Source organism: Urocitellus parryii, unplaced genomic scaffold (assembly GCF_045843805.1).
Source record: "Urocitellus parryii isolate mUroPar1 unplaced genomic scaffold, mUroPar1.hap1 Scaffold_37, whole genome shotgun sequence".
In the NCBI taxonomy this organism is placed as follows: Eukaryota; Metazoa; Chordata; class Mammalia; order Rodentia; family Sciuridae; genus Urocitellus; species Urocitellus parryii.
Genome location: NW_027553327.1, coordinates 3,585,204 through 3,612,820, shown reverse-complemented (window position 1 = coordinate 3,612,820; position 27,617 = coordinate 3,585,204). Strand labels below are relative to the sequence as shown.

At 31.8% G+C, this 27,617-nt stretch overlaps 1 protein-coding gene across 1 annotated transcript in view; it reads left to right on the top strand.

Annotated features, from left to right (window-relative positions):
* Positions 1 to 27,617, top strand: part of LOC144252158 (roundabout homolog 1-like) — a 158,640-nt gene that overhangs the window by 65,371 nt on the left and 65,652 nt on the right. The window contains 7 exon segments of the mRNA XM_077794668.1: positions 10,466 to 10,474; positions 15,159 to 15,283; positions 17,703 to 17,874; positions 23,690 to 23,895; positions 25,428 to 25,509; positions 25,688 to 25,856; positions 25,949 to 26,115. Of these exon segments, the coding sequence (XP_077650794.1) occupies positions 10,466 to 10,474; positions 15,159 to 15,283; positions 17,703 to 17,874; positions 23,690 to 23,895; positions 25,428 to 25,509; positions 25,688 to 25,856; positions 25,949 to 26,115 (930 nt within the window).

The following is a 27,617-nucleotide window of genomic DNA, read 5'->3' as shown; positions in this document are numbered from 1 at the left end:
TGAAAATGATCAATATACATATTAATGTTACATAATAGAAAATATTATATGCACATGTGACTTTTTATGGACCTATTAGATAATTATTTTAGAATGTAAAATTTAAAATTTTAAGTAAAAATTTAAGTAAAATAAAAGTAAAAATTTTAAGTATTTAAATAAATGTAAAACATTATAGCTTTCATGTAGACTTTACTCTCAGTAGTACAGAATGAACTTTTTAAAAACTTTCATTAAAAAATAAACTCTGGGGGCTGGGATATAGCTCCGTTGGTAGAGTGCTTACCTCACATACACAAGGCCCTGGGTTCAATCCCCAGCATCACACACACCTAGAACAAACAAACAAACAAACTCAGGAAAAGAAGGTTTATTTTGTGAATTTGTGCTTTCCATAAATAGAGTTCACCATGTTTCACTTTCTATCAGCACATGAGATCTTTATACAAAAGTCACATGACATTTTGGAGTTCATATGATATCTAGGTATAAAAAGGAATAAAATGATGGATACTTCATTTAAATCATTTGCTGGAACCATTTCCTTAACTTGCTCATTTGAGAAAAGTGTAATGGTGCATAGTTTCTGACCATTAACCTGGTTATTTGAGTCAAAGCCAAAACTAATAGTGTCAAGGGGCCTTTTGCAGGTTCAATGAGATTTACTCTAATCCATGATTCTGGTTACAAAACCATGAGTTCATCACCATTTTGAAGAAATACATATTAGGAGACCTCCAAAACTTCACTTCATGTTTTTAAGAACCTTGATTATGTGTGTGATACTTTTGTCAGACTCTGACAAGATAAGCAAACTGAATCTTTTAGGAGATGGTTCTTCGTGACAGATGACAATAATCAGGAAAGGCAAGGTGCTTCATGGGGTGGAGAATATAAGATAGTTACATGAATACATACATTATGCATGTAATTACATATCTATACTTACTTCCTCCTGTATATATTGCTCCTCTTAATGCTGAATTCTAGAGTCAAATTCAAAATGCCACCCTCCTAGAATTTTTATGCTTTTATTGTGTGCTTCATTTTCTTCTCATGGTTGTTTCATAGTTCAGTTGATGACTGGAAAAATTCAACTGAAATTTAGAGGGGGGAATGAGGAAAAAAGGTTTGTGATTGTAAAAAGAAACACCCCCCCCAAAAAATTTTAAAAACTCAATATGTGATGGAAACTTTTCAAGTTTCAAGTTTCAGTATTGCCAGCTGAGTTCTTTGTGAGCAGACTGAAAGAAAGTAAAATGCCATCAGCTAAGAGGTTTAATGAAGTCCTACCACAGAATTTAACAAGAGAATGATTTGTGAGAACAGCTCCCTCCCTAACTGTTCTGATCCAGTAGTGTAAATAGGATGCAGAGCTTCACTCCTGCTGGGTTTTTTTTTTAATATTTGGTTTGATTGAGTCCCAGTATCATTTTGACATGTGATAACTTGACATATTTTTTTTCCAGTAGTAAAGAAATTCTTGTGCTCTTGTAACTTAAAATTTCCACCAAAATGATCACTAAAGATGTGATATCCTTTTAGATTTCTTTCACTCATATACAGGTTTTGGATTACTTTCAGTTATTTCAAATGCACTGATATAAATTGTAAAAATTAATCAAAAGAAAAAGCCTTCACCAGGTGATCTTACTACAGAAAATTCGAAACATTCTCTTAATGTATGTGCCGGGCAAATATTTGAAGAAATAAGAAGAGCAGTCAGGTAGAAGAAATAATTGATTCATGAGATAATTTGGTGACAAGTAATTACACAGCACCACACTAGTAAATAGTACATCATGGGCCTTCCATTATGGTCTCAGCTTCACTGTGATTTATTCTTCTGTGTAACAGTGGATTGGGATTTCTTGTGAGGCAGTTATATGCATGTATAACTGAGCAACTATCTTTAGCAGCCAACATTATCAAATAAAGGTGTCAACATGGAAATATGTAATTGAGTTGTGTGGATCTATAAAATCTGAATCACTCGGCCTGAGAATGATATTCAGAGAAATAAATTACATTTTTGCCCTAGTCATTTACAGATAACTGTTTTAAAATGTTAGATTCTCTGCTAACAAGCTCACATAATTTTAAAACATGGAATTATTATGTGAAATTGTTTATCACTGAATGTAAAAGAAATAAACCTAAATTAATTTCATCTTGCTGTATTTTATCTGAAATTGTTCAGACATCAAGTAATAGAAATTATTTATTATTTAAATGACAATAATCATAAAGAGAATAATATAGAGTATATTAAGGATGCCTTTTTGTTATGGAAAACTCTGGATAATTCTATACATAAAATGATTGAAAATTGGATTTTTATTCATCCATATGTATTAACTATTTTATTATTTATTTGACATGATTTTATTTTCCAACAGATTTATGCAGTATTAAAAATAATTTTTAACTGCATTCATTTTTTGTAGATTTAGTAAATCTTTTCAGCATATTCCAAACATCAGGTAATCATTAAAATAAATAAACTTTAGAATTATGTTAGCATCTGGTGTCCTTTGAGCTTTATTTCAATAATTTAAAGTATGAAGTAATTATTTTTATTTTAAGAGGATTCTGCATAGATTGAAAAATGAACATTTTGAAATATCATACCCAAAGTTTGCAAAAACTGATTAAAATACCATGAGCACTTTAATTTGCTTTTAAACTATAATTCTCATGACTTGATAAATAATGTGCCAAAATAAACACACCTGCAGAAAATACTAAAATAGGTATAAGATAAAATATAGCTGAATAATTGCTTTATAACAGATTTATGAGGATAGGAAAATCCATAAATGGTTGTTAATGTTAGCTTTAGGACATTTATTTTGTGTGGTCGATGTTCTTAGGAGAGAATTTAGAGCACTGCACAATTAAAGCTGATAGATGGGCCATTTTACAAAGCTGCTTTTAAAAAGTTAACTTAGTGTATGGTAGTCATTTCCAACTGTACTTTTTAGTTTATTAGTTAAAGAGAGGAGGCGCATTTTTAGGCTTTTTACTCTAAAACATGTACACAATCGCTAGATAGAAATGAAAATTTTGGCTTTATTTACATATCTTGGGAATAAATGTGAAATTATGAATCCTATGCTGGATTTTTGAAACTTTCATGAATGGTAGTCTACAAATCATTTACTTTGGAATTATCTTACAAATGAGAAAAATGAGTTCCTATGTGTCTTTATATTAAATAGTCAACTTAAATCATGCATACTTAATTTCTTGACTGCATATTTTAAATGTGCAGTGAAAAACAAGGATTCTAAAAGCTGGAGACACTTGAATTCTAATTCTTAATTTCTTGACTATATATTCTGAAAGTTTATAGTGATTGTCCTAAATGATTATATCACATCACATGTTGGAGATGGAATTGGCTTTTTTGACATTGTTGCTAAGAGAAAATAAAATATAACATGAGTTGTTTCTTCTCCCAATTTTTTGTACATATGAAATATGTCTATGTAAGTGGAATCATTATGTATGTGTTTATTTAATGTATTACTATGCACATCATACATTCATATTACTTATTACTGATTTGGAGAAAAAAAAATAGAACAAAAATTACATTAAAGTAAGGTTTAAATCTTGAAAAAAAATGCAGTGTAATAAGAAAAGCGAGATTTTTAAAAGCTGGACATACTTGAATTTCCAATTCTTTTCTTACCTGATGAGCAGCTTTAAGAAAGCCCCTGAATCTTCACTTTCCAACCTTTGCACATTTGGGATATTGAATTATTTCTTTGCTAAGAGAATTTCTAATATTTTGGTCTGACATACAGCTAACATTGATAGCTTCTTCTTGTTAAACTGAGAGTTAGAACATGTATGAAATTTATGAAGGATAGAAGACCTGATTATTTCTTGAAAAAAGCATTGGATTTTGAGCTAAGATCTGAAGGGTGAGTAAGAATTAAATAGGGGAAGGGAGAGATTTTGAGGGATGGCGTGCATAGAACTGGAGGTAAGATGGAGCATGGTGTACTTAAGATCCAAAAGAATGTTTATGAGGCCAGGTTGAGGAAATGAGGGAGGGGTGGGGGATGGTTTGAGAAGACAGAGAGCATAATGCACAAGACCATGTAAAGGATTTAGCTCTCTGTTTTAAGAGCACTGGATGATATTGAAGGATTTTAATCACATAAGTTCTATGATCAGTTTAGTTTTGTTTTGCCTTGTTTTGTTTTAATCCCTCTGGTTGCAATGTGAGATTAGATTAGAAAAATACAAGTCATTAGTTAAGATGAGTGTCATTTGATAGCTTTGCCAGGGTTGTGGTATCCAGAAACAGATGGTTAAAATCACAAGTAGTTACAAAATAAATGCAATGACCATTGGTAATTAAGTACATCTTTCAGGGAGGATGGAAAAGAAAGCATTCTGATGTGATGCTTTCTAAAGGCTGACTTAGGGAATGTTATCATTAAAATGATGACCCTAAGATCCATGTCAGGTAATATGCACATTGTCATAGATGGCTGGATAGTTTTTTGGTTTTTTTTTTTTTTGATGTTTGGATTCTTTAATGGACAAATAAATAAGTAGAACCATTTAACAACTGTGCTTTGTGGGAGAGTGTGGGTATTTTTAGAAGAGGAAGGAAAGGAAGAAGAGTGTTATTCATCTTTTCTGAGTTCCTGTGACATATCAGGCATTGTACAGGGTACTTTTACATAAATTGGAAGTGTTTGTTAGTACATATTCTGGACAATTCTTTTTTAAACTCTTTCAATAACCTCCAGCAAGGTTTCTCAGCTATGACACTGGAATTTTGAGCTAGGGTATTATTTGTGGTGGTGGTGGTGGGTTATTTTGTGTATTGTGGGATATTTATTAGAATCCCTGACTTCTGTCCTATGAGGTAGAGCTACTGGCCAGCCTCTCCCACTTCCTCTCCACTTCAGTTGTGACAGCCAAAATTGTCTCTAGAACTATGAGCTACAGAATAGCATTAGATATTTGAGTGGAGGCAAAAAGTTCATAGCATTTTATGTATCTATTAAATATATTCTAAAAATGCCCTTTTATTCTCTCTATTTTTATGTCTGAAAAATTGAAAGACATAATGACAGGCTTTTATGTTAAACTCAATCTTTTCACTCCCAAAGAAATCATACCTTGTATTAAAGTATCCTAAGAGTTTTAACTGTTAGAGATGTTATCATTCATGAGTTCCTGTGCATATCATTTTTCCATTATCCCAGTGACTGGGTTTTCTCAGTACAAATGTAGATCGTTTCACCACTTGAAAATTTGAGTGTTCCTCTGTTTAACTAAGTGTTTCTTCCAAAAAAGTCTTGTAACTCACTACCTTATATCCATTCATATTCTCGTGGAATGTGGTATTTACAGTACTAGTCTGTCAGATTTGTTAATTGAGCCCTGCTATTGAAAAAAAACACTATAGATTAAATGGGAAAAAAATCACATTATGTTTAAGACTTGTTAGAAATTAGCTACTGATAATGAAAAACTAGTATCTATTAACTAGCAGAAGAATTTCTGAGTCAAGTTTATTTCATTAATAGCCAATTCAACAAAAATGCTTTTCTCTGTTGATTAGTAGGATTGCTCTTATCACAGATAAATTTGGTTAACTGAATCTTCCATTGAATCATCCTAGGAATGTAGCGTACTTTTATTATTTTAGAGCCAAGATCTCTGATACACTTCTCACTTATTGCTAACAGTGAAGAATTTCTATATTTAATTCATAAGGATAGATACAAATACGTTTGCCAATATGCCTCAATATTAAAATCTCATTGTGAAAATACCAAAATCTTAATCATAATAGTGTCATCATTTATGCAAATATTTCATTTACTTGGAATTTTCTGATGTGTCCTGAAATTATCATAGGATCCACATGTGTAAAGTACTTCTTCCTTTAAGATGATATGATCTGAAAAGAATGTTCTTGAGGACTTTTTCCTTGTAGAATATGCAGTTTAATATTTGTAATGGGAAAGGAAGCTACCAGGGCAGAAGGAGGTATCAGTTGTCCTGCTTTCCCTCTGAATGACCACATTCTTAAGACACTAGCACTGAAAGCACTTTAAGATTCAACTTGCCTTTGCCAGACAGGGTTATATTTAAACTGAGGTGGCCAAATGGAAAAAAATCCCATTTTAAAGACCTCTAGAGACATCACAGTTGGCAACCACTTCGTGGTTCACTGACCTTTACTGTTAACTGCTTCTTTTCTACACTTTGCCTAGGATGTTCTTGCTATTATTTAGGCCCATTATCTTTTCTTCTGGCCTAAGTGTTTGTCAAAATTGGCTGCTTTCTCTGTTTATTAAACCCAATCTGGAGACTTCTGAAGGATCTATGGAGCTAACTTCTTTTCTTCAGAACAGAAAAGTCTTTCCTCCAACTCCTATATAATTTATTTTCAAACATTTATCATCTTTCGGACTCATGCCTCCTGAATATGACAAGAAGATGGAAGAAATATGAGGCATATTCTCTGCCTCCCTAACCTCCTTGCTTCTCTTTCCCACTCCCCACCCTTCCTTGTATTTTTTTCCTAGCTGGTCTATCCAAAGATTATTGTCTGAAAGTATATACTCTTAGATTATAGAATATCTCAAAATAAGGAGGCTTTTCATGCTACATTCAAAAAAAGGAAGAGAATCTTAGAGCATCTTTTTATTCTCTCTCTCTGTGTGTGTGTGTGTGTGTGTGTGTGTGAGAGAGAGAGAGAGAGAGAGAGAGAGAGAGAGAAAGAGAGAGAGAGAGAGAGACCGACCAGTGGGAGAAGGATGCTAAATTCTCCCCAATTTTTTAAACAGTTTTAAAAAAACTATTATTTAATTATATAATAATATTTATATATCTTCCAATACTTTACACAGTTATTGTTTTTCCTTTTTAGACTCAAAAGGTACCATAGAATTTTACAATGTCATACCTTATATGCATGATGTGAATTTATGCATAACACATATTTCAGGCTTTGCTTTACTCCCTCTTCCTTCCTCACCAAAAAAGAGGAATGTAGGTGAAAACAGTATATTTTTATTTAAATTCAGCCTCATGGCAAATTTTCTAATCCTTCACCCCTTCTAAATTCTCTTCTAAACTAAGAAAATTTAGAGCTATCACTGTAGATACTGCACAATGTTGCTAGATTAAGAAAAAAAAAACAGTAAATTTTACTCTTTTTAAGAATGTATATTCATGGCTGGGGTTGTAGCTCCGTGGTAGAGTGCTTGCCTGACACATGTGAGGCACTGGGTTTATGGTTTGATCCTCAGCACCACATAAAAATAAATCAATAAAATAAAGGTTTCTGTTCATCTACAACTAAAAAAAATTTAAAAATATATATTCGCTTTTTAAAGGTATTTTATCTGCCTATTTATGTATTCACTTTACAAAGTATTTTTGCCAAAACATAATTTTTTCTCATATTCTAAAAGTGATAACTATTTTATTCAATTTATAATGATTACAAGTGAAGGAAGGGTGAAAATTGGTTTACCCTTAAAAGATTACATTACTTTTCATTGCAAAAGGGCAAACTTTTCAAGCAGCTTTAAGTCTGCTTTATCACTTCTTAGCTTCCCACGCTTTTAAAGACTTCAGCTAACTATTCTCAAAGGTGTTTTTATATCATAAGGAATTATTTAAAAACATATTTCATATGTGTATGTAGTAAATATTAGGTTAAACAGCTCTTAAAAGTTTAAGTGTAAAATCAAATCTATTCGGTGTCCTATTGCATGTGTCTCTACTAACTGATAAGTCAGTAGGAGAATTTGTACAGAGACATGATTTAGTCCAGAGACCTGGAAGCCATTCTTGGCTTAACCATCTGTGAACTTGAGAAAGTTATTTAACAATTTAGGTTCTCTGTCTTCTCATGCAGAAAGAATGAGGGTTAGACTCTTTAAGTTCTAAGGTCTCTTCCAGTGCCAGCATTTTATAGTTTTATTGTTTTATTAGAGGTAGAGACAGACAAGCTTTTCCTCTTTGCTAGAGTGAAGGGGACAGGTTAGATGTGCTCTGAACCTTAAAAGTGGAAAGGAAAGTGGAGGGGAGCTAGCCTAAGGGTGGGAGTTGAGGTCCCCCATGAACCCAGAACTTCAGAGTTAGGATTACAGATAAGCAGATTCCTAGCCACTCTCCCTTTTCCTGTGTCTTTCTGATGTAATCAACTGGACAATAATGGGCACTGACCGTTTTATAGAAGTGTTCCTGTTCTCTGTATGAAAAGAGAATCCTTTTACCTGACCCTAGGAGAAATGTAGATAAAGGGGAAATAGGTGTAAAAAAAAATTTAAGTAAGTTTATATAATGTGGCCTTTAGAACAGAAGTGAGGGATGAAAATTTCCTTCCGGTGAGTAAAGGGATTTTATGTGGAGGATTTATTGGCTTTTATTTGTTTACAGAAACTGGCACAGATGCAAAGGGATGTTAATCTGTGAGCAGACAGGTTTTCATTGGGACAGGAAACATCATTTCCTGATAATCTTGGTTGTTAAAAGCTTAAATGATCATTCAAAATAGAGTTTTCTCAACAATCTCTGATGTTTAAGAAGCTTCTGTGTTAGAGGATGTGCTTACCTAACTTTTAAGATCCTTAACAGACTGAAAGTTGTCATTGATATGATATGCAAATGTAATAGTCTGAATTTCTTATATTGGATTTTAATTAATAAAATTATTCTAATGCTGTGACCCAATTGTAGTTAAAAACTCTACACAAGGAAAGGGATATTTTAAGTTTTAAAGTTGCTGCTTTCCAGTTATTATCTTGTTTTTTCCTATATCATATATTTTTTAAATATTTAATGAATTTTAAATTACAAAAATAGGTAAAAAAAATTAGAATTATTTTTCTAGTCTTCTGACTTAACTACATTAGTTTAATGGGATCAAACTTATTTTCACCAATTAAGCCAAAAATAATTTCACAATTTTTGTTGATTCAAAGAAAAATTTTATTTTGACAGTTCATTAGGTACTCTTGTATTAAATGTTTCTTCCTGTCATTTAACAGATACTATTGTTAAAGTATTATGAAATGTAAGAATGCCTACCTCCTCTATGGTTTTGAGTCTAGTTATGAAAGCTAGTGATACAATAAATGTTAAGCCTGAGTAACATTTTAAAACATTTTTTTAAAACATTTTTTAAAACATTTTTAAAACATTTTTTCTAATTGAATGACTGAAAATTATGCTAAATTTTTACTTTAGAATAAAAAAATAAAGAGAAATTATTTCACTCATTTTTATTATTGGAATGTGTGATTTAAAATGTGTTTTTGATTTACCTTAACATTTTGCATGTATTTTCCATATCTGCCATTTTATGGCATAGTGCATATATAGCAAATATATAACAGAGAACCTTGCCTCTGTTTTATAAGTCTACTATTTTATAGCATCAGCCCTTCATTTTTTAATTTAAACTACAGGAATATTTAGTAAGTCTAATTAATTTTGAGTTACTAGCAGATATAGGATCTATTTATTTGAAGTAAATGTAGTGTGGGTTTTGACTCTATTAATATGGAAAAGTACTGCATTTAACAGTAATTCTATGTATTTTTAAAATAAAAGAATTGTTTTGCATTAGTTTGAACATATATAATTTGAGCTTTCTATATTAAAATGCCCAACATTTCAGCACTAAAATTAAGTAAGGTGATTTTGACTTATATCTAAGGTTATAAAAGTTTTTTCTGATCTTGTAATTTACTCACATTTTTCTATAGATCTTCTCATCTATAATATGCAAAAATTTAAGTGAAACATTTTAAAATATATTTCCTGATTGACTTATAATCATGGACCAATAGCATCTTGTCCATGTTAGAAATGCAGAATCTCAGGCCACTGCCCTGACCCATGTAACCATAATCTGTATTTTAACCAGATTGTCTGATGATTTGTATGTTTATTCACATGTGAAAGCATGATCTGAGTGGAATATTATTGGTAGCATGAATCTTTTAAAAACTAGTCTGTTGATGGAGTTATGGGTTTTAACATTCCTTATCTTTAAAAGATGATCAATTTTGATCTCTGTATAGCCTTAGTGGCTAAGATTTATAGTGTTTTTAAATCCATTACACATATAGTTATCTAACCTTTCTTCTGGTAGCAAAATGTAGAGTCATTGAAAAATGTTTTATAATTTCATGGTTACCATCAATCGTAGCTCTGCCATTTAATCATAGTAAAGATTTGAAGATTTGTTTCTATTTTTCTAAAATTATTCATAATTACACTTGAAATGCTAACAAATTTCCATCCATAGTGTGCTTATTATATCCAAATATTAACATGTTTTTTTTTTATTTTACATTAATAGAAGGATCATTGTTAAGTCAAATCTTATACTTTTTCTGTTTCATTTTATGTTTCCTTAATTTTATTTATTCCAGGTTTTCTTTTTTTTTTTTTTTTTTTGTTTTAGTTGGGTCTGGTAAGTTGACATTTTATTCACCATCTTCTAATCACCGTGTCACTGTGACTGGAACTTCTCTTCCCCTTTCCATCCATACCCTTCCATGTCCTTCAACCAATCAGCCTCCATGTTTCACTTGTCATTGGCCACAAAGACAGACTGCACAGAATAAAGTCTGCAGGAAGTATGGGTAACTGGCAAAGAGTAAAGGTAATGGGGTTGCTAACTTTATGTCTTTATTAAATCATGTATGGTCTGCATCCTTTAATTTCTTCTGTCCTTAAATAAGTGATAAGTGCTAGGATTGATTGGTTAAGTACTATTTCAATTTACATCTTACAAGATTAAACAAACAAACAAAATATATGTCTAGAGAATAATTTGGTTTTTCCCCCTTCAGAATATTTATTAATTCATGCATGTCTAGGTTTTCATAGCTATAAGTCAGTAATAGTATTAAAGTTCTGTTGGTGAATAGCCTTTGCACTACAAGCTTTCTTGCATTCATTTTCATTTCTGTGTCAGATTCATTTCATTTTATATGAAATAACTACATGGTTTATCCACAGTTTATCAAATTTATTTTAATAAACATTTGTCCCTCTATAAAGAAAGCATCCTCATGTTTCTAAGCACTTACCTTAGGAGAAGGCTTTTTTATTCTGTAAGCTTCTAGAACACCATTTTTAGAGAATTTTACATGAATATGGTATGCTAAAGGGTATGTCACCCTAAAAGGTTCTCTCTCACTATTCTATAAGCTAAAAATTGACACAAATATTACTGAAATGACATTCCGTATTAATGCAGATAGGATGGACTGCTCAATAATTGTGATGCTGTCAATGGCTATTTGGGAAAAAAATTGCTTTCTTTATGATACCATATATACAAAATTATAGTTGGATTAAAAATTAAAAATAATAAGGGCATTAAAGTATGGGTGCAATTGGAGTTGAATATTTATGTAATGTATTATATTCTATACATATGTAATGGTATATTACACATTATCATATCATTTTATTGATACAATAACAAAAATATTGCCTAAACAGATTAGAAGGAGTATTAACAAAATGAAAAAAGACATTTATAACTGATATGAAAAGTTTTATCTTACCAACAGTTCTTAGAAATCAGAAATAAAATATAAATAAACATATGAACATAATATCCAAAACAAATAGAGCAGAACCCTCTGAACTGGGGCCAGAGAATCAGTAGCAATAAGTATATGAGGCACCTCTGAATCGGGAAGTGCTTGAGGAGGTACCTGTGTCCTGTTCTCAGAGGCAGAAAGGTAATGTGAAGACACATACTTAAACTCACAAAGGTAAAAATATTAATTAAGAGGAAAGTCTATTCTGAGGTTGGCAATGATGTTAATGTTCAGTGTTGATAAAATTTGGGAGAAAAGGCAATTTGTGTGCTATTAGTGAAAATCTCAGTTGATTAAAAGTATTCCTGAGCACAACTGAGCTATTTTTTAATGTGCTCTAGACCTTTGCATATTTTCAGACTTTGTAATTTTGCCTCTAGGAAATAATCTTGAATATCTTTAGGAGAAGGGTGTTAATCTTACACCATCTTTAAAAGTGAAAACGAGAAGAGTCTAAGAGTGGTTAAATAATTTAAGATAATTTGTAAATTGGTTATTGTAGAGTCATTAAAATGATATTATAGGAGAATATTTTAAAGCCAGTTTGCATGGTAGAATTCTAAGTGGCTTTTCTGTTTTTCCTCTTTGTCCAACTTTTCAAATTTTCAACACTGAATATATATGACATTGTCAGTATGATTATGCATATTTGATTATAGAAAGTTTCAATATTTTATCCTTCAGGGGCTGGGGATGTGGCTCAAGCGGTAGCGCACTCGCCTAGCGTGTGTGCGGCCCGGGTTCAATCCTCAGCACCACATACAAACAAAGATGTTGTGTCCGCCGAGAACTAAGAAAAAATAAATAAATGTTAAAATTCTCTCTCTCTCTCTCTCTCTCTCTCTCTCTCTCTCTCTCTCTCTGTCCCTCTCTCTCTCACTCTCTCTTTAAAAAAAATATTTTATCCTTCAGAAAACTCCAATATATCCTCATAAAATTCAAGTAGATGCATTTGATTAATGGCCTCAGTCTAGATTGGTAAACACAATAGATTGATAAATAGAAGCAAATTTAGTCCATGATTTTTTTTTTCTTAGAGATATGGCTACATCTGACATCTAATGTGAAAGTAGAGGATTTTTGTATTTTTTTGTTGTTGTTTTTTGGAGACAGGGTTTTGCTACATTGCCCAGGCTGGCCTTGAACTCCTGGTCTCAAGGTATTTCTCCTTCCTCAGCCTGCGAAGTAGCTGGAACACCCTATGCGTCACTGAGGCTGGATGAAGAGGATTTTTAAAAGCTTTATTTCTGAGACATGTCTTGTGGCTGATGTCACTGTTGATGTTGGCTTGAGAATATGCCTACAAAATACAGTAAATTCATTTCCAGGCAAATATCCTGTGTAGAAGGATTGCTTCAGGATAAATGTAGTTAGCATGAGGGTTTGTGTGCCTTGTTCCCCACCAAGTCATTGAGGTTTTGAAGAGAGCTGGCATTTTATAAAAGAAACACAGATTCTGGCACACATTCTTAGACATGCTCCTGAGATTTCGGAAAGAGACCACCCGAAGATTTTGCTTGACTAAATGGTTTGAACATTTATATTTTCCTACTCAAATTCCCTTCATATTGGAAAGTCATATTCTCCCACTCATCTGATTAATCACTTGGTTTTCTTTCATTGTAAGACACCAAACTCTAGACTAGGTTTTGTTATTATCCATTCAGTCCTTTCAATTTCTTGGTCTGATTTCTGTGTCAATTATTCCAACCCTTAAGTAAGGAATAAAATGCTCCTGTATGGATTTGTACTGGAGGAAAATCCCGAAAGGATGATGTACATGCCTATTATTATACCTGGGTAATGATAGTGTTTGTTAAATTCATGAGTAAACCACTCAATTACAATCACAGTTTAAAAAAATTATAAGCTAGAACTTCACCATTACCAAACTGAACTTAAACTGTATCTTCTAACTTTGTATTTTCTTCCCTATAAGTTAGAGGACATTTGAAAGCATTTGACCTGATTTTTCAGGTCTCCTATAATTTTCTAGTCAAATGGTATAATTTCTACTAAACCTCAATTTTCTTAAAAAAAAAAGAAAGAAAGCATAGAAGAAAGCACACTAATCTAGAAGTTAGGAGATCTAATTACTTTCTTCAGTTTTGCCATAATACAATCTCAGAAAAGTCATTTTACATTTCATTTTTAAGGGATTTTATATTTTAAATATATTTATAAATAATGTACATATTAAATAGACTTTAGTGTTTTTTAATGACTTATGTATTTATGTACCCAGAGTAAAGGGCATGTCAACTATTTTTTGTAAATGCATAAGTTTATAAGTGTATTATATAATACATACTATACATATATTATACATTTGCTGCAGTTGACTAGAAAATATTAAACAAGAGAAAGAATCTTAATGAATACTGACTTTTAGTAACAAAGAAGTAAGCAGAATGGTAACATTTGCAGTCTAATCTGAATACAATTTTTGATTCATATTTACTTTGGGGAGTTACCTTAAGTGATGACTGACATAAGTAACTGAAAATACTTTTAAAGAAAACTTTAGAAATAATGAAAAATCCTTAAAAAGTGTATCAGAATAATCCTGTCCTGCTAAATGTCTGGCTTGAAACATTTGTTCACTTGAATTTGAACTGAGACAAGAGAGAAGAATAATTAGGTGTTTCAGACAGCCAGCCGATAAGAAATGGATAGGAAAGTGTAAACAGTAGGTAAAAGGATTTAAATTCAGTACATATTTTTCCATCCTCAAAACTCATCCTCAAAACAAGATTTTTTTTTCTTTTTTGGGGCCAGGATTGCTTAGTCAGCACACCTAATGTTTCCAAGTGCCATTGCGCCCAATGTAATTGACACAATTTTGTGACACTCTACTTACTGCTGGATGAAGTGGCCATTTAAGCCTGTATAAATCAAACAGTTTGGACAAAGCTGGCAGTATTTATAATGTCAGGATGAGCAGATGTTTCAAATTTGCCCTCATTTCCATATATATTCTGTTTGAGCATGCCCTTGCCTATGTAAATGAAGGAAGCATTTGACTGCACTATTGCTTTAAATTCATTTCTATTCAAGCAACTGGACTGAAGATTTGAAATATTATAATTTGCCTGGTAGCATTTCAGGAGCTTTTGAGTTAAATTGAAGTAATTTCAGGACCTGCCTGCATCAGAAGGTCCTTGTGTATATGATTAAAGTTCATTCACCTTTAAGCACTCTGAATGAGAAAAGATAATATTTATTCATACATATTTCAGGTACTCTTTGAATGTGAAGGGTCAAAATGTAGCTCAAGAATTATCTTAAATTTGAAGGTTAATCTTAGGAGGTCAAGTCATTAAAAAAAAAACCTTTTCATAATACATCTCTATTTCATTCTATAAATATGCACTTAACAGTTTAACTTAAAATTAAGGGTGAAAATTGGTCAATTATTAGTAGTATACATAATGTGTTGTATAAAAATAAAGGCAGCACTTGGGTTATCAGGAAGCTGCCTCAAAGTTGGGATCTTAACTGCATGCTTCTGAGTCAATGTAATTTTTTCATCTCCTTTAGAACCTCCACATTTTGTTGTGAAACCTCGTGACCAGGTTGTTGCCTTAGGACGAACTGTGACTTTTCAGTGTGAAGCAACAGGAAACCCTCAACCAGCTATTGTTTGGAGGAGAGAAGGGAGTCAGGTACAACCTTTTACTAGTTTTGTTTTTGTTTGTTTTGTTTGTTTGTTTGTTTTTAATCAGTAGAAATGGGGGCCTGTTCTATGAGAAGAAAAACCAATGTGTGATGTAGCTATCTAGCTGTTCCATTAAGAGAATCCAGAAACTGGTTCCTCTCAGAATGAGAGGAGGCAAGCTATTTTCCTTGCCTTAATTCTCAAAGCAGTATTTTCCTGCTTCCATTTGGTACAGAGGGTGGTATGTAGAAGTCACTGTTGTATCATGTAAGTGTTATTTTTATTTCTACTTCAGAAATATTAAAAAAACTACTCTTTTTCCACATAATTGAATTAGCATTTCTGTTATTCAAATATCTAGAATTAAAAAATTAAGTTCCAAATTTTCAATTCTATGAATATTTTAACAAAATTATCACAGGTGAAAATAGGTTAAAAATCATAATTGATAACTTATATATATTGATATTAATTGATATTGTTAATCATATTATTTGCAATTATATGTTATGTAATTACATATTACATACCATATTCAAGTTTTTGTAGATGTTCCACATCTGAGATGATGAGTTAATATTGATGTCACCTAAATTATAAGTTCATTATATTCTTTTAAACTGTCAAATCTGATCATTATTTGCCAGTAATCCTATTTTCTAAACATTTTATAATCCAGAGTTTTCTATCCACACTAGAATATAGAGATCTACACTCTTTTAAATTGACTCTTGGGCTTCCATTTAATAAGAAGAAATATTAAAATAATTTAAATTATCTTTTTTATCTCATTTCTTAATGACTTCCCTCTCACAGGAAAGCAAAACATTTCTCTTCACTTATTTTTGATGCTTGTAAAAAACTGATTCTTATTCATTTTTAATAGTTATTCCTGACCATTTTTGTTTTTGCTTGAATCAATCTTCGGTGTTTTGTTTCATTGTCTTGCTTCTAATGTACCCTTACAAATAACAAACAGGTAGTTTACTGATGGAACTCAATAATCTTTTATAGACAATATGTTCAAGTTCACTTCTGTTTTTACTTTGGTAGACAAATATTGATTTATGGTATGTAAACTATCATTTTTATACTACTATAATGCTGGATTCTAGGATACTCCAGTTGGCCTCCCAGGATTAAATTTGCTGATAGCAAGTTAAAGACAAAACAGAACAAAATATTTTAATGCAGTAGGAAAAATTGGAAGTAGATTATAGAAGAAAATCTGGATAGTAAAAAGAGTGAACCCACTAGAAGTTTTTCTTAATAGTATAATATATAGATGATTCACTTAAGTTATTTAAACTCCAGATTAAATTTCCAAAAAAGTTTGGTTTCATGTGGTTTGGTTTAATGATACAAGTCATTTTTCGTTAAAATTTTTGTCATTACATATGTATCTGTGGATCACTAATTAATCCTTAATAAAAATGATGTATGCTAAAAAGCACCAAAACTCTTTAAAACAAGCAACTTTATTTGATTAGAAGAAAAGTTGATATTCTTTATTTTATGAACTTCAATTAGTATGGATCATTATTATGCATGAAATGTACACTCGAAGAAGCATGATCTTTTGATTCAGAACAATATAGAAATTTCAAAGAAATCCATTCTAGAAAGTTTTACCTTTTTTAAAATTTATTTTTTTTTTTAATTTTGTACCAGGGATTGAACCAGGGGCACTCAATCACTGAGCTACTCCTCAGTTCCCAGGCTTTTTTCTTTTTATCAAGACAGGGTCCCAACTAAGTTGCTCAGAACCTCAATAAATTGCTGAGGCTGTCTTTCAATTTGCAATCCTCCTGCCTCAGCCTCCCAAGCCACTGGGGTAACAGGTGTGCACCATTGCACCTGACAAATTCTTACCTTTTAATATGAAAATCTGGATAGCAACTGTTAAGGTTCCTGGACATTTATAATGGGCAGCTAATGAGATACTGGTCATGATGCCAAAATGGTATTATACTCCATTATAATTTATAAGAATGAATCAGAATTCTATTCTGCTTATGTAGTAAAGGTCTTAAGGTTTTTCTGGTAGCAAAATGTAAACCAAGGATTTTGTCATAGTGGGCTTACATGTATAAAATCTTCTATACTAATGATACCTAATATCCTTATGTTGTTTCAAAATTGATAGTTATAAGACCATATGTCAATATTGAGATTGATTTAAAATTTTACATGATCCTATTTAAGCCTGCCTTGTTAAATCCATGTGTGTTTAATGATGTTTATACATGTACACATCTTTATATGTGGGTATATGACGAAAGAATATTGAGTTTATTTTTGTATATATATATGTGTGTATTTATACATATTCACATATATTTATAAATGTATATGTAGCTTTGCCAAAATGTTGGAACCTAGCATTTAACCTATTTTAATTCTTTCCTCCCAAATTCTGGCTTTAGAATCTGCTTTTCTCATACCAGCCACCACAATCATCCAGCCGGTTTTCTGTCTCTCAGACTGGTGACCTCACTATTACTAATGTTCAGAGATCTGATGTTGGTTATTATATCTGCCAGACTTTGAATGTTGCTGGAAGTACCATCACGAAAGCATATTTGGAAGTTACTGATGGTAATGTCAAACATTTATTTCAGAACGTTCAATTTGTCCTAGGATCTAGAGAGAATGTCAATAGATGTATTTTTTCCACTTTAAATATTTTTACAGATATTTTAATGTAAAACTTAAGAGTATATTTATACAATAATAAGTTCAAACTTTTACTTTAATATAAATGAACTAATGTCTAGTATCAAGTTAGATTTGTAAAAGCATAACAGTTATCCAAGGAGAAGTTTATAGTTGTACACAGGAATATTTCATGTTTTGGAGATGAAAAGATTATTTTGCAATCTCTTATTGTAAATTATTGACTATTGTGTTTTCTCTAAATTAAGGTAACAAAATGAATTGGTCATAAATCCAAAGTCTAACAACTCACAATCAATGATAGTGAACAAGTTTTTTTTTTTTAAATGATCTGATGTTATTCTGTTTATCAACATCTTTGAATGTGATAGATTAACACCAACTATAAAGATATGGTTAATAGAGAATAATCTCCAGATTATAAGAGAGTAGTGATAGTTTGAAGCTCAAAGAGAAAAAATACCTATAAGGGTATGCAATGTATATATGTATACACATCTATTCCTACATAAGGAAGATAACTATAAATACATTGGATGAACACAAGTGGTTTTGCAGAACCATTGAAAGCATAGATAGTACACACAATATATTAGTCTATGTGTAATCAGGAAATATTTCCAAATTAAAAATAGAACTGAAAGCATAATACAGTTAAGAAGTTTGTTGCTTCTAAAACTAAATATATTAGAGCAATTGAAATGATTTTTTACCCCCAATTCTAAACAGTAGGTAAAGGAACATGTTAAAGATGAAACAAATGTCTTTCAAAGATGGTGATGGAACATGAGTCAGGGAAGAGAATCAGTAATAAAATATATTTGTTCTGTTCATTCAATTTGCTTGTTTTTAAACTTCAGATAATGATTTAAATATCATACACAGTAGCATTTCTTTAATTAGAAACTGTGGAGTCATCTTTGACACTCATCCTTCCTTATCACTGAATCCACTCAATAATCTTTCAAATCCATCCGGTTATCTTTATCACTCCCAGTCCTAATCACCTGAAACTGCAATAACCTACTAATTCCATCCTTTCTTGTTCACTGCACTCCCAAATTACATTTTCATATTGTTGCTGGAGCGTTTTTTTTTTCTCTAGACCGCTCTTTTTCTTCCCAGTTATATAAATGGAAATATAATATGCATACTGTAAAGTAAGTCAAGTAAGCAAATGCAGTATGATTAATTTATTCACATAATGACCACTCAGATCAAGATATGGGGCATTTCCAGGACTGTAGAAGGCTTACAATTATTAGTTAATAAGCCTCTCTCTGCAGAGATAAAATGACTTTTTGGACTTTCATCACCATCGATCAGTTTTGCTTATTCCGGAAACTCAACTAAGTGAAATCACATAGTATCTAATCTCCTGTGTTATAGCATCTTTGGTTCAAAATAATGTCAGTGAAATTCATCCATGTATATAACAGCAGTTCATTCACTTTTTAGTGCTGTGTAGTACTTCATAGCATAAATAGGCCATAATTTATTTCTGTGCTCTTTTACTGATAGATTGTTTTCAGTTTAGGGTTTTAATTAGTAAAGCTAAATATTCTTATACAGTCTGTTGATGGGCACGTGCACTTACTTATCTGGGTTTGCTTTTTGGTGGACATGTGTACTAATTTTTCTTCTTTTCATTTTATCATCTAGTTAAAATACATTTCTTTCTCAGATGTATGCATTGTAATTATTTCTTCCTATTCTCTCTCTTTTTTAAATCATAGTTGTAGAGGGACAGCATGCCTTTATTTTTATTTATTTTTTTAATGTGGTGCCGAAGATCAAATCCAGTGCCTCACACATGCTATCCAAGAGCTCTGCCACTGAGCTACAACCCCAGTCCTCTTCCAATTCTCTTCGTGGTTATTTTAAGTATTAGGAAGTTAATTTTAATAATGATCAATGGGTAATAATTATTTTTCTTTTATTATTAGCACTTTTAGTGTCCTGTTCTTTCCTCAGGCTACAAATATGTTCTTTCTTTTTCTAAAAAGTTTATTATTTATTCCTTTGAGATTCAAGTTTTTGATCCATCCAAATTAATGGTGTGAGTCATGAATCAAAACTCTTTATTTTCCTTATAAGAAATCTAATTGTTTCTTCATCACTTATTGTCAAGACTATTCTTTCCCTAACTCTGGTGGTATTCTATCATGATTCAGATGAACATAAATTAGTAGTTGATTTGTAATATCTCTTTTCTGGTCCAGTGACCTATTTATGCCATTACATAGGGTCTTACTTATTGCAGCTTTATAGTAAGTCTTAAAGACTGGTAGTATTAGTCTCGAACTTTATTTTTCATTGTTTTAGGCTTACTGTTGAAGATCCTCTGCATTCCTTATAAATTTTAAAATAAACTTATAAAATTCTGTACATATGAACCAATAACCAATAAACAATTTAGATTCAATTTTAGTACTGGATTATTTAGTGAGAATTAGCTTCTTAGCAACCTGAAGCTTTCAATTCAAAGAAATGGTATATATTCCACATATGCCTTTTAATTTGTTTATATGTTATAAAGTTTCTCTTAGTAATATTTTATAGTTTCCTGGATACAGGTCATGAATATGATTTAGTAGTGTTATACTTAAGATATTTTATGTTTTTTGATGAGATTATATGTGTATATTTTAAGTTTCAACATTTTCAAAGTTTCATCATTGAATTGTTTAAGGAAATTTTCTAGTTGTACAATTGACTTTTGTATATTAACCTTATGTCCAGCAACTTTTCTAAATCCACATATTATTTCTCAAAAATTTTTACATAGGTTATTCTGAAATTTTCTTGTACAACATCTGTCAACTTTAGATAGATACTTTTACTTCTTTCTTAATGTGGTACCACTTGTGACTTCTTTGTGTTGTCCTATATTGTTTATAAGCTTCAGTATAGTGAGTAGAATTGGTGATGGTCAATGTAATCATCGTGATCTTAACTTCCAAGGGAAAGCATTTAATAATTCACAACCACACATAATGTTTACTAGAATTTTTGAAATTATTTCATATTTTTAAAAAATACGGAGGACATTTTTAGAACACAAATTTTCATTATTTGATGGACTAGTGCTCACAGAATAAAGTTTATAGTCTTTAAATAGCACCATGATACTATCACAAATGGTTTGTATTTTTGAGATTAGACATGCATAGAACATTTACTTAAAATTTTTTTTTTGAATTTTTTAATATTTATTTTTTAGTTTTTGGTGGACACAACATCTTTATTTTACTTTTATGTGGTGTTGAGGATTGAACCCAGTGCCATATGCATGCCAGGCAAGCGCGCTACCGCTTGAGCCATATCACCAGCCCCCCAAATTTTTTTTTAAAAACCTAACTAACCCTGTGAATTAGGGATTTATTCCTAGTAGATTGTTCATTTCCAACACTAAATGGGGTGTTCCACCTTACTGTTTTTGTTGCCTGATATTTCATTCTAATAATTACCATGAAAGATAGTAAACCCTAATTTGAAATTTGTCTATTAAATTCTAGGTTTGATTTATAAATGTACTACATAGGTGTTAAAAGTTTAAACGTTTCATTGGTATTTTTTTGAAATTTATGATTTTATTTTTTATACCTAAAGACATGGATTGCCTTAATGAACTATTAAATCTTTCAGCACTGGTTTACATATTAGTTTTTTTGTAAAAAGGACAAGTAGTAATATGTATATAGATGTCTAGTCTTTTACAATTAGCCAAGCACTTTCATACTTCTTATTACATTTAAATGTCCATAGCAATCCCCTGAGCTATTAAGAACAGATATTATTATCCTCATTTTACATGTTGAAAAAAATCTGAGGCTTATAGAAGTTAAAGAACTTGTCCAAAGTCTCATGACAGATGATAGAGCTGATCCTTTTCTTGCTTTATTTTTCTTAACTGCCCAGTGGAAATCATGCAGAAATAGATGACAGAGAAACTGCACCAGTAAACTGGGTTGGAATGGAATAAGGAGGTATGCCTGATGCTAAATATGATGCAAATAACGAAGGACTGTAGACATAAAGAAAGTTGAGTAAATTCCAGGTGTCGGATTGCTTCTATATATTATGAGACTGCCAAATATAACCACACCTTTACTGGACTTAATTAAAATCAATTATAGAGAAGCACTCTGCTACTAATTTAATTAATGTCTGAAACTACATGTTCATTCATTCCCTATAATGAAAGGAATACCTCAATGCAGTCAAATATTTTCCTATTTTTATAATACATATCAAAAGGGGCTTCTAATTTGTTATTAGCAACCTCTACTGATAGTGTGGAACAGATTAAAATTTCTAACCAGTGGAACTACTGGTTTACATTTTTCAACCATGTAGTATCTTAAACATTCCTGCCAAGTTTCAAAATTTAGCTTTCTAGAATACATCTTTTGGTATCAGCAAATTTCACACCAGTGATGACATAGAGATAATTTGAAGAGTAGAGTGGAAATGCACACTTGCTGATTTCATGCCATTGCTTTTCTTTAAAAAAAAAATTGAATGCAGAAAATTAGTAATTATTGCATGATAAATGAGGAACAACTTGAAGTGTGACTCTAGCTTGTGAAATCTTTGGTGCATACAACTTTGAACATGACATATCCAGATTTGTAAATTTTTGCACCCCAAATTTAGTTATTCTGGCAACTGGCTTCCTTTAATCAGGCAATTTCTTACAATTTTCTTTTGAGTATTTGTGTTTTTGTTTTTTTTTTTACTCTAACTAGTATCCAGATATTTAAGGCTTTATAGTTTTAATTTTTTTCTGCAATTTTATTTTATTTGTTTTCATTCCCCAATACTTGTTTTAGATTTTCCTTAAAGTAATGACTTGATCTCAGTAAAGTTTTCAGGTTGTAGAATTTTTATATAACAAGAATAATTTTTTTTAACAAGAATAATTTTATCTACACATAATAAAAGTGCTTCTCGTTGTTACTTTTCATAGTGCAATTAAATCTATTATGAAGTAACAGAATGGTTTAAGTGCTTTTGTCATTCCTGATAATTCTAATAGAGGAGTATGATATTTGCCAAGTTTGAACATCTTCATGAGCTATCTTTGGATCAGGCTGCCAACAATGAATTTGGGCAATTTTTCAGTTTCTTTGAATTTGTTATACTTGGGTAATTTTCAACCCATATCTATTTTAATAGAAAAAAATCCTAGATAAATAGACACAGGGTGTTTGATCCTATTGAGGTTTGAAAGTCCAAAGCACCTTTTTAAATCCAAAATCATATGCTGCTCTAGTACCATCATTTTGTTGTTGTTGAGCACCAAACAGTTTTGAAATGTCACATCGGGTTTCGATCATTCATTAAAATTTGTCTCGTGTGTTTCCTTGGGAAAAATGTTTTTATTTGGTTTTGTGTTCTGTTTTTTTCATGTTTACAGTATTCCATGTGCACCACTACTTATCTACTTCATCATCCACAATCCTCCTTGAGTTCTTGAACTCCTAAATAGGTTCCTTGACAATGCAGCAAGCTCAGTCAGTGGTTGGCCCTTTGAAAGGACATTGTATCTCTTCTTAATATTCTGAATCAGTGCATCATATAAATGCATTCTGAATAATGCATGTCTCCTACTTTAATTATTTGTTTAATTATCTTCAGTTTGTTTCAAAGCCTGCAGCAACTGCTATTGCTTGGATGATTAGAAAATTGCTTCCAGTTGCAGAAATCTATTTCCTGTTGTTTCTTCTGGCAGTGACTGCAGACCGGCCTCCCCCAGTCATTCGACAAGGTCCTGTGAATCAGACCGTAGCTGTGGATGGTACTTTAGTCCTCAGCTGTGTGGCCACAGGCAGTCCAGTGCCCACAATTCTGTGGAGAAAGGATGGAATCCTTGTTTCAACTCAAGATTCCCGAATCAAACAGCTGGAGACAGGAGTGTTGCAGATCTGATATGCAAAGGTAACTTCCAATGACACACTGGACTTCCTGTTTTGTTCCACTTTGTTCTTGTCTCCAGAAACTTGTGTTGAGACCTCTTAGCATGATTGAAATATTGAGTGAAAGTATGAATGTATTTTTTATTTGATGCTTGATTTTTTGCAGGCATTTTACTATATGCACTTGAGATGATTTGACTCATAATTTAGCCCATGAAAAGCAATTTTTTGTTTTATGGAGGAGGATAAAAAATAACTTAACCTGTTGAGGAAAGTAGATGGGAATTTGTGGGGGAAAAAATACCTTCTAAATAGTGGTATGATGCAGTCATTTCATAATGCATTTTCTAAGTTATATTCCAGTAATATTTTATGTGCAGTGTACTTACCGTTCTTCTATTTTGAGTATTTGGTTCAAAATTTTGCAGTTCCAAAGCACTGTACATGCAAAGAAACCTATAAAGCAATGTACACACTGACTAAGCATTTCAAATCAGAATGTTAAATGATTGAAAGCCCACAGGTTTGGGGGAAACATTTAGGAATTTACCTTCCTGGGTGTCATATCTCATATCAGATTTTTCAGGACTGTATTATTTGTTTTGATTTTCTTTTTCTTTTTTAGGTCAAGACAAGCTCCTTAAAAAAGCATATGAAAGAGTTAGTTTTGACAGCAGTAAACATAAATTGAAATAGCTTTATTACCTATTGTGGGTGGCTTCTTTGGAATTTTGAATCAGCATCACAGTTAATTTCTGTATGCCTCAGAAGTTAATATGTTGTGCTTTTGTGTTACAACTGTTGTGACTTTGTTATTGCAATTGCCAGAGCAAGATGACAAGGGTTTTGTTTTATCAAATGTTACTTGAAAATAGAATTATTACAATAAGCAGAAGTATAGAGGTTTATTGAGTTGCTAATGATTTTGAAATTGAATGTGTGGTCTGTGTTTGTTTTTTGGCATTCCATCTTCAGAAGGGCGAGAGAGTGTTTATTCAGGCAGGAATTTGGCTTCATACTTCATAGACTGCCTTAAGTTTTCATTTAAAAAATTAGGGAAAATAAGAATGATTACTTTTTAAAAAATTATAAGAAAATATTTCATGCTTATTCTTTTTCTACAACATCTGTTTGTCTCAAATATCCATATAAGTGTTACAGTGATAAAATATGCAATAAGCCTTATTTTGTGACTTATTAATCATAGAGATATAATTTAGCCATAAAGATTAGCCCTTTGATTTTGAAGAATTATATACCTTAGCAATTATTTATTGTCCCTGGTATTGATAATAATGTCAATTGTAAATTTTTAGTTAATGTAATTAATACTATATTCTATTATACAATGAGAATAATCATATAATTTTTTTTCCTGTCCTCCTGTAATGTTTTAGATTCAATAAAAATATGTTCGATTAAGGGAATGTTCCTACTTAGTGAATTTTAATGCAGTTATCCATATTCATGGACCATATACAAACCTGTAATTGCTTTTCCAGCCCAGTAAGCTCTTGATTGTTGCAAATATTTATCTTCTGTCTGCCTCTGCAGCTGGGTGACACTGGTCGGTACACCTGAATCGCATCGACCCCCAGTGGTGAGGCCACTTGGAGTGCTTACATTGAAGTCCAAGGTAAATTATTGTTTTTGCCTTAAAAAGAGGCTGAAAATAAAGTTAGTTGTTTACTTTATGGTAAGTTGGTGAAGTAAACATCCTGTTCCTGAGTAGATGTGTGGATAAGTCATCTACATTTATATGCTTATCTGAACATGGATAAACAGCTTCCTTTTATCTCTTTCCCACTTGTTAGAATTTGGAGTTCCAGTTCAACCTCGGAGACCTACTGACCCAAATTTAATCCCTAGTGCCCCTTCAAAACCTGAAGTCACAGATGTCAGCAGAAACACAGTCACTTTATCATGGCAACCAAATTTGAATTCAGGAGCAACTCCAACATCTTATATTATAGAAGCCTTCAGGTAGAGTGAAAAGGACATTTTTTGGTTGTTCTTTTGTTTAAAAAAAATTATGCATTTAATATGCGTGTTCTAACTTCTGTATCTGTCTTTAGCCATGCATCTGGTAGCAGCTGGCAGACCGTAGCAGAGAATGTGAAAACAGAAACATTTGCCATTAAAGGACTCAAACCTAGTGCAATTTACCTTTTCCTTGTGAGGGCAGCTAACGCTTATGGAATTAGTGATCCAAGCCAAATATCAGACCCGGTGAAAACACAAGGTAAATATTGATTTACTTAACCTGGTGACACCTACTTATCCTTAGAGTTATAATTGTACAGGCACATCATTTGTACTAAATGCTAGGATTGTACATTTACAGTCTGTTCAAATTGCTTAACTAATTTTTTAAATACACAGACACAGTGTCCACAAACTTTATTATTTTCTGTTTTAGGAATAGGAAGGTAAGGTTGATAACAGAGAGAACTGTTTCTCATAAAAATACAAATTCTTAAGGCAAAAATATTACATGAATGTTTGTGTATTATATTCAATTTGTTGATTTTTAAATATAGATATATATGGATATAATATCCTAATCATAAGGCAATTGTATTTAACATTGAATATACTATTTATGTTTAAATTCAGTACTCATCACCTTCTGGGTGAGTTTTCAGGATTTCTATCTTAATCAAGTCATACTTTTTCAAAATCACACAAATGTAGGAGATATTTGGGAACTTGTTCTTAATTCCTATGTCCAATCACCCTCCTACAGAGCATGGAAAATATTTAGGTCTTTATATTTGTTTGACTGGTCTTTCATTGTTGATTATATCAGCCAAAATATTTGAGACTCTTCAATGTAAAATACCTATAGATTGATCAAAGGTAGGTTGAAGAAATAGATAAAAATTTTAAAAAGGACATGTTTAAAGCTGTTTCTAAGCCATTTAAAACTCAAAATTTGGTTCACTTGGACTGTTTTGGATATGGCTTTTAAATTCTCTGAAGAGAAATTATTTTATCTCTCAGTAGACAAATTATTTTTTTTAAAGAGAGAGGGAGAGAGAGAGAGAGAGAATTTTTTATATTTATTTTTTAGTTATTGGCGGTCACAACATCTTTGTTTTGTATGCAGTGCTGAGGATTGAACCCGGGCCGCACGCATGCCAGGCGAGTGCGCTACCGCTTGAGCCACATCCCCAGCCCGACAAATTATTATTACCTTTTACTCTCTTGCTCATTTTTATTATTTTAGTGCTCTGATAGAGACTCTTATATTACATTGAAATTAAAAAAAAAGAATCATTTGAATTAACCTTTACCTTTCTTATAACCTATATCATTGCAATTAAATGTACTTGTTCTTATATTAGCATGGAAAGATAATTCTTAGAGGTGCTAATTGGAAATACAAAATTCTTTTTCCAACATAGAGGGGAATCAACATTTCTCTTGTAAGTTAACATTTCCAAAGGAAAAATCACAAATTAGTTCTGATGAAAGAAACAAATTATGTGCAAGGTGACTAAAAGACCAGAACAACTTTTCTCCTGGTTCAGAAGGGGTCTGCACATTTTGTCTTTTCTAATGTGTGTATTAACAATCTTTATGGAAGGGATTCTGCCTCAGAATTCAAGAGAAAGCAAGCTGAGCTAAAGAACATGCCCACGTCTGTCTGTCTCTGGCTGTGTGAATTCAACACACCCAGATGCCTATATTTGCTGTTATGAGTCACCTCATCAGGAGCTTTAATACACTTGGAGCCCGCCC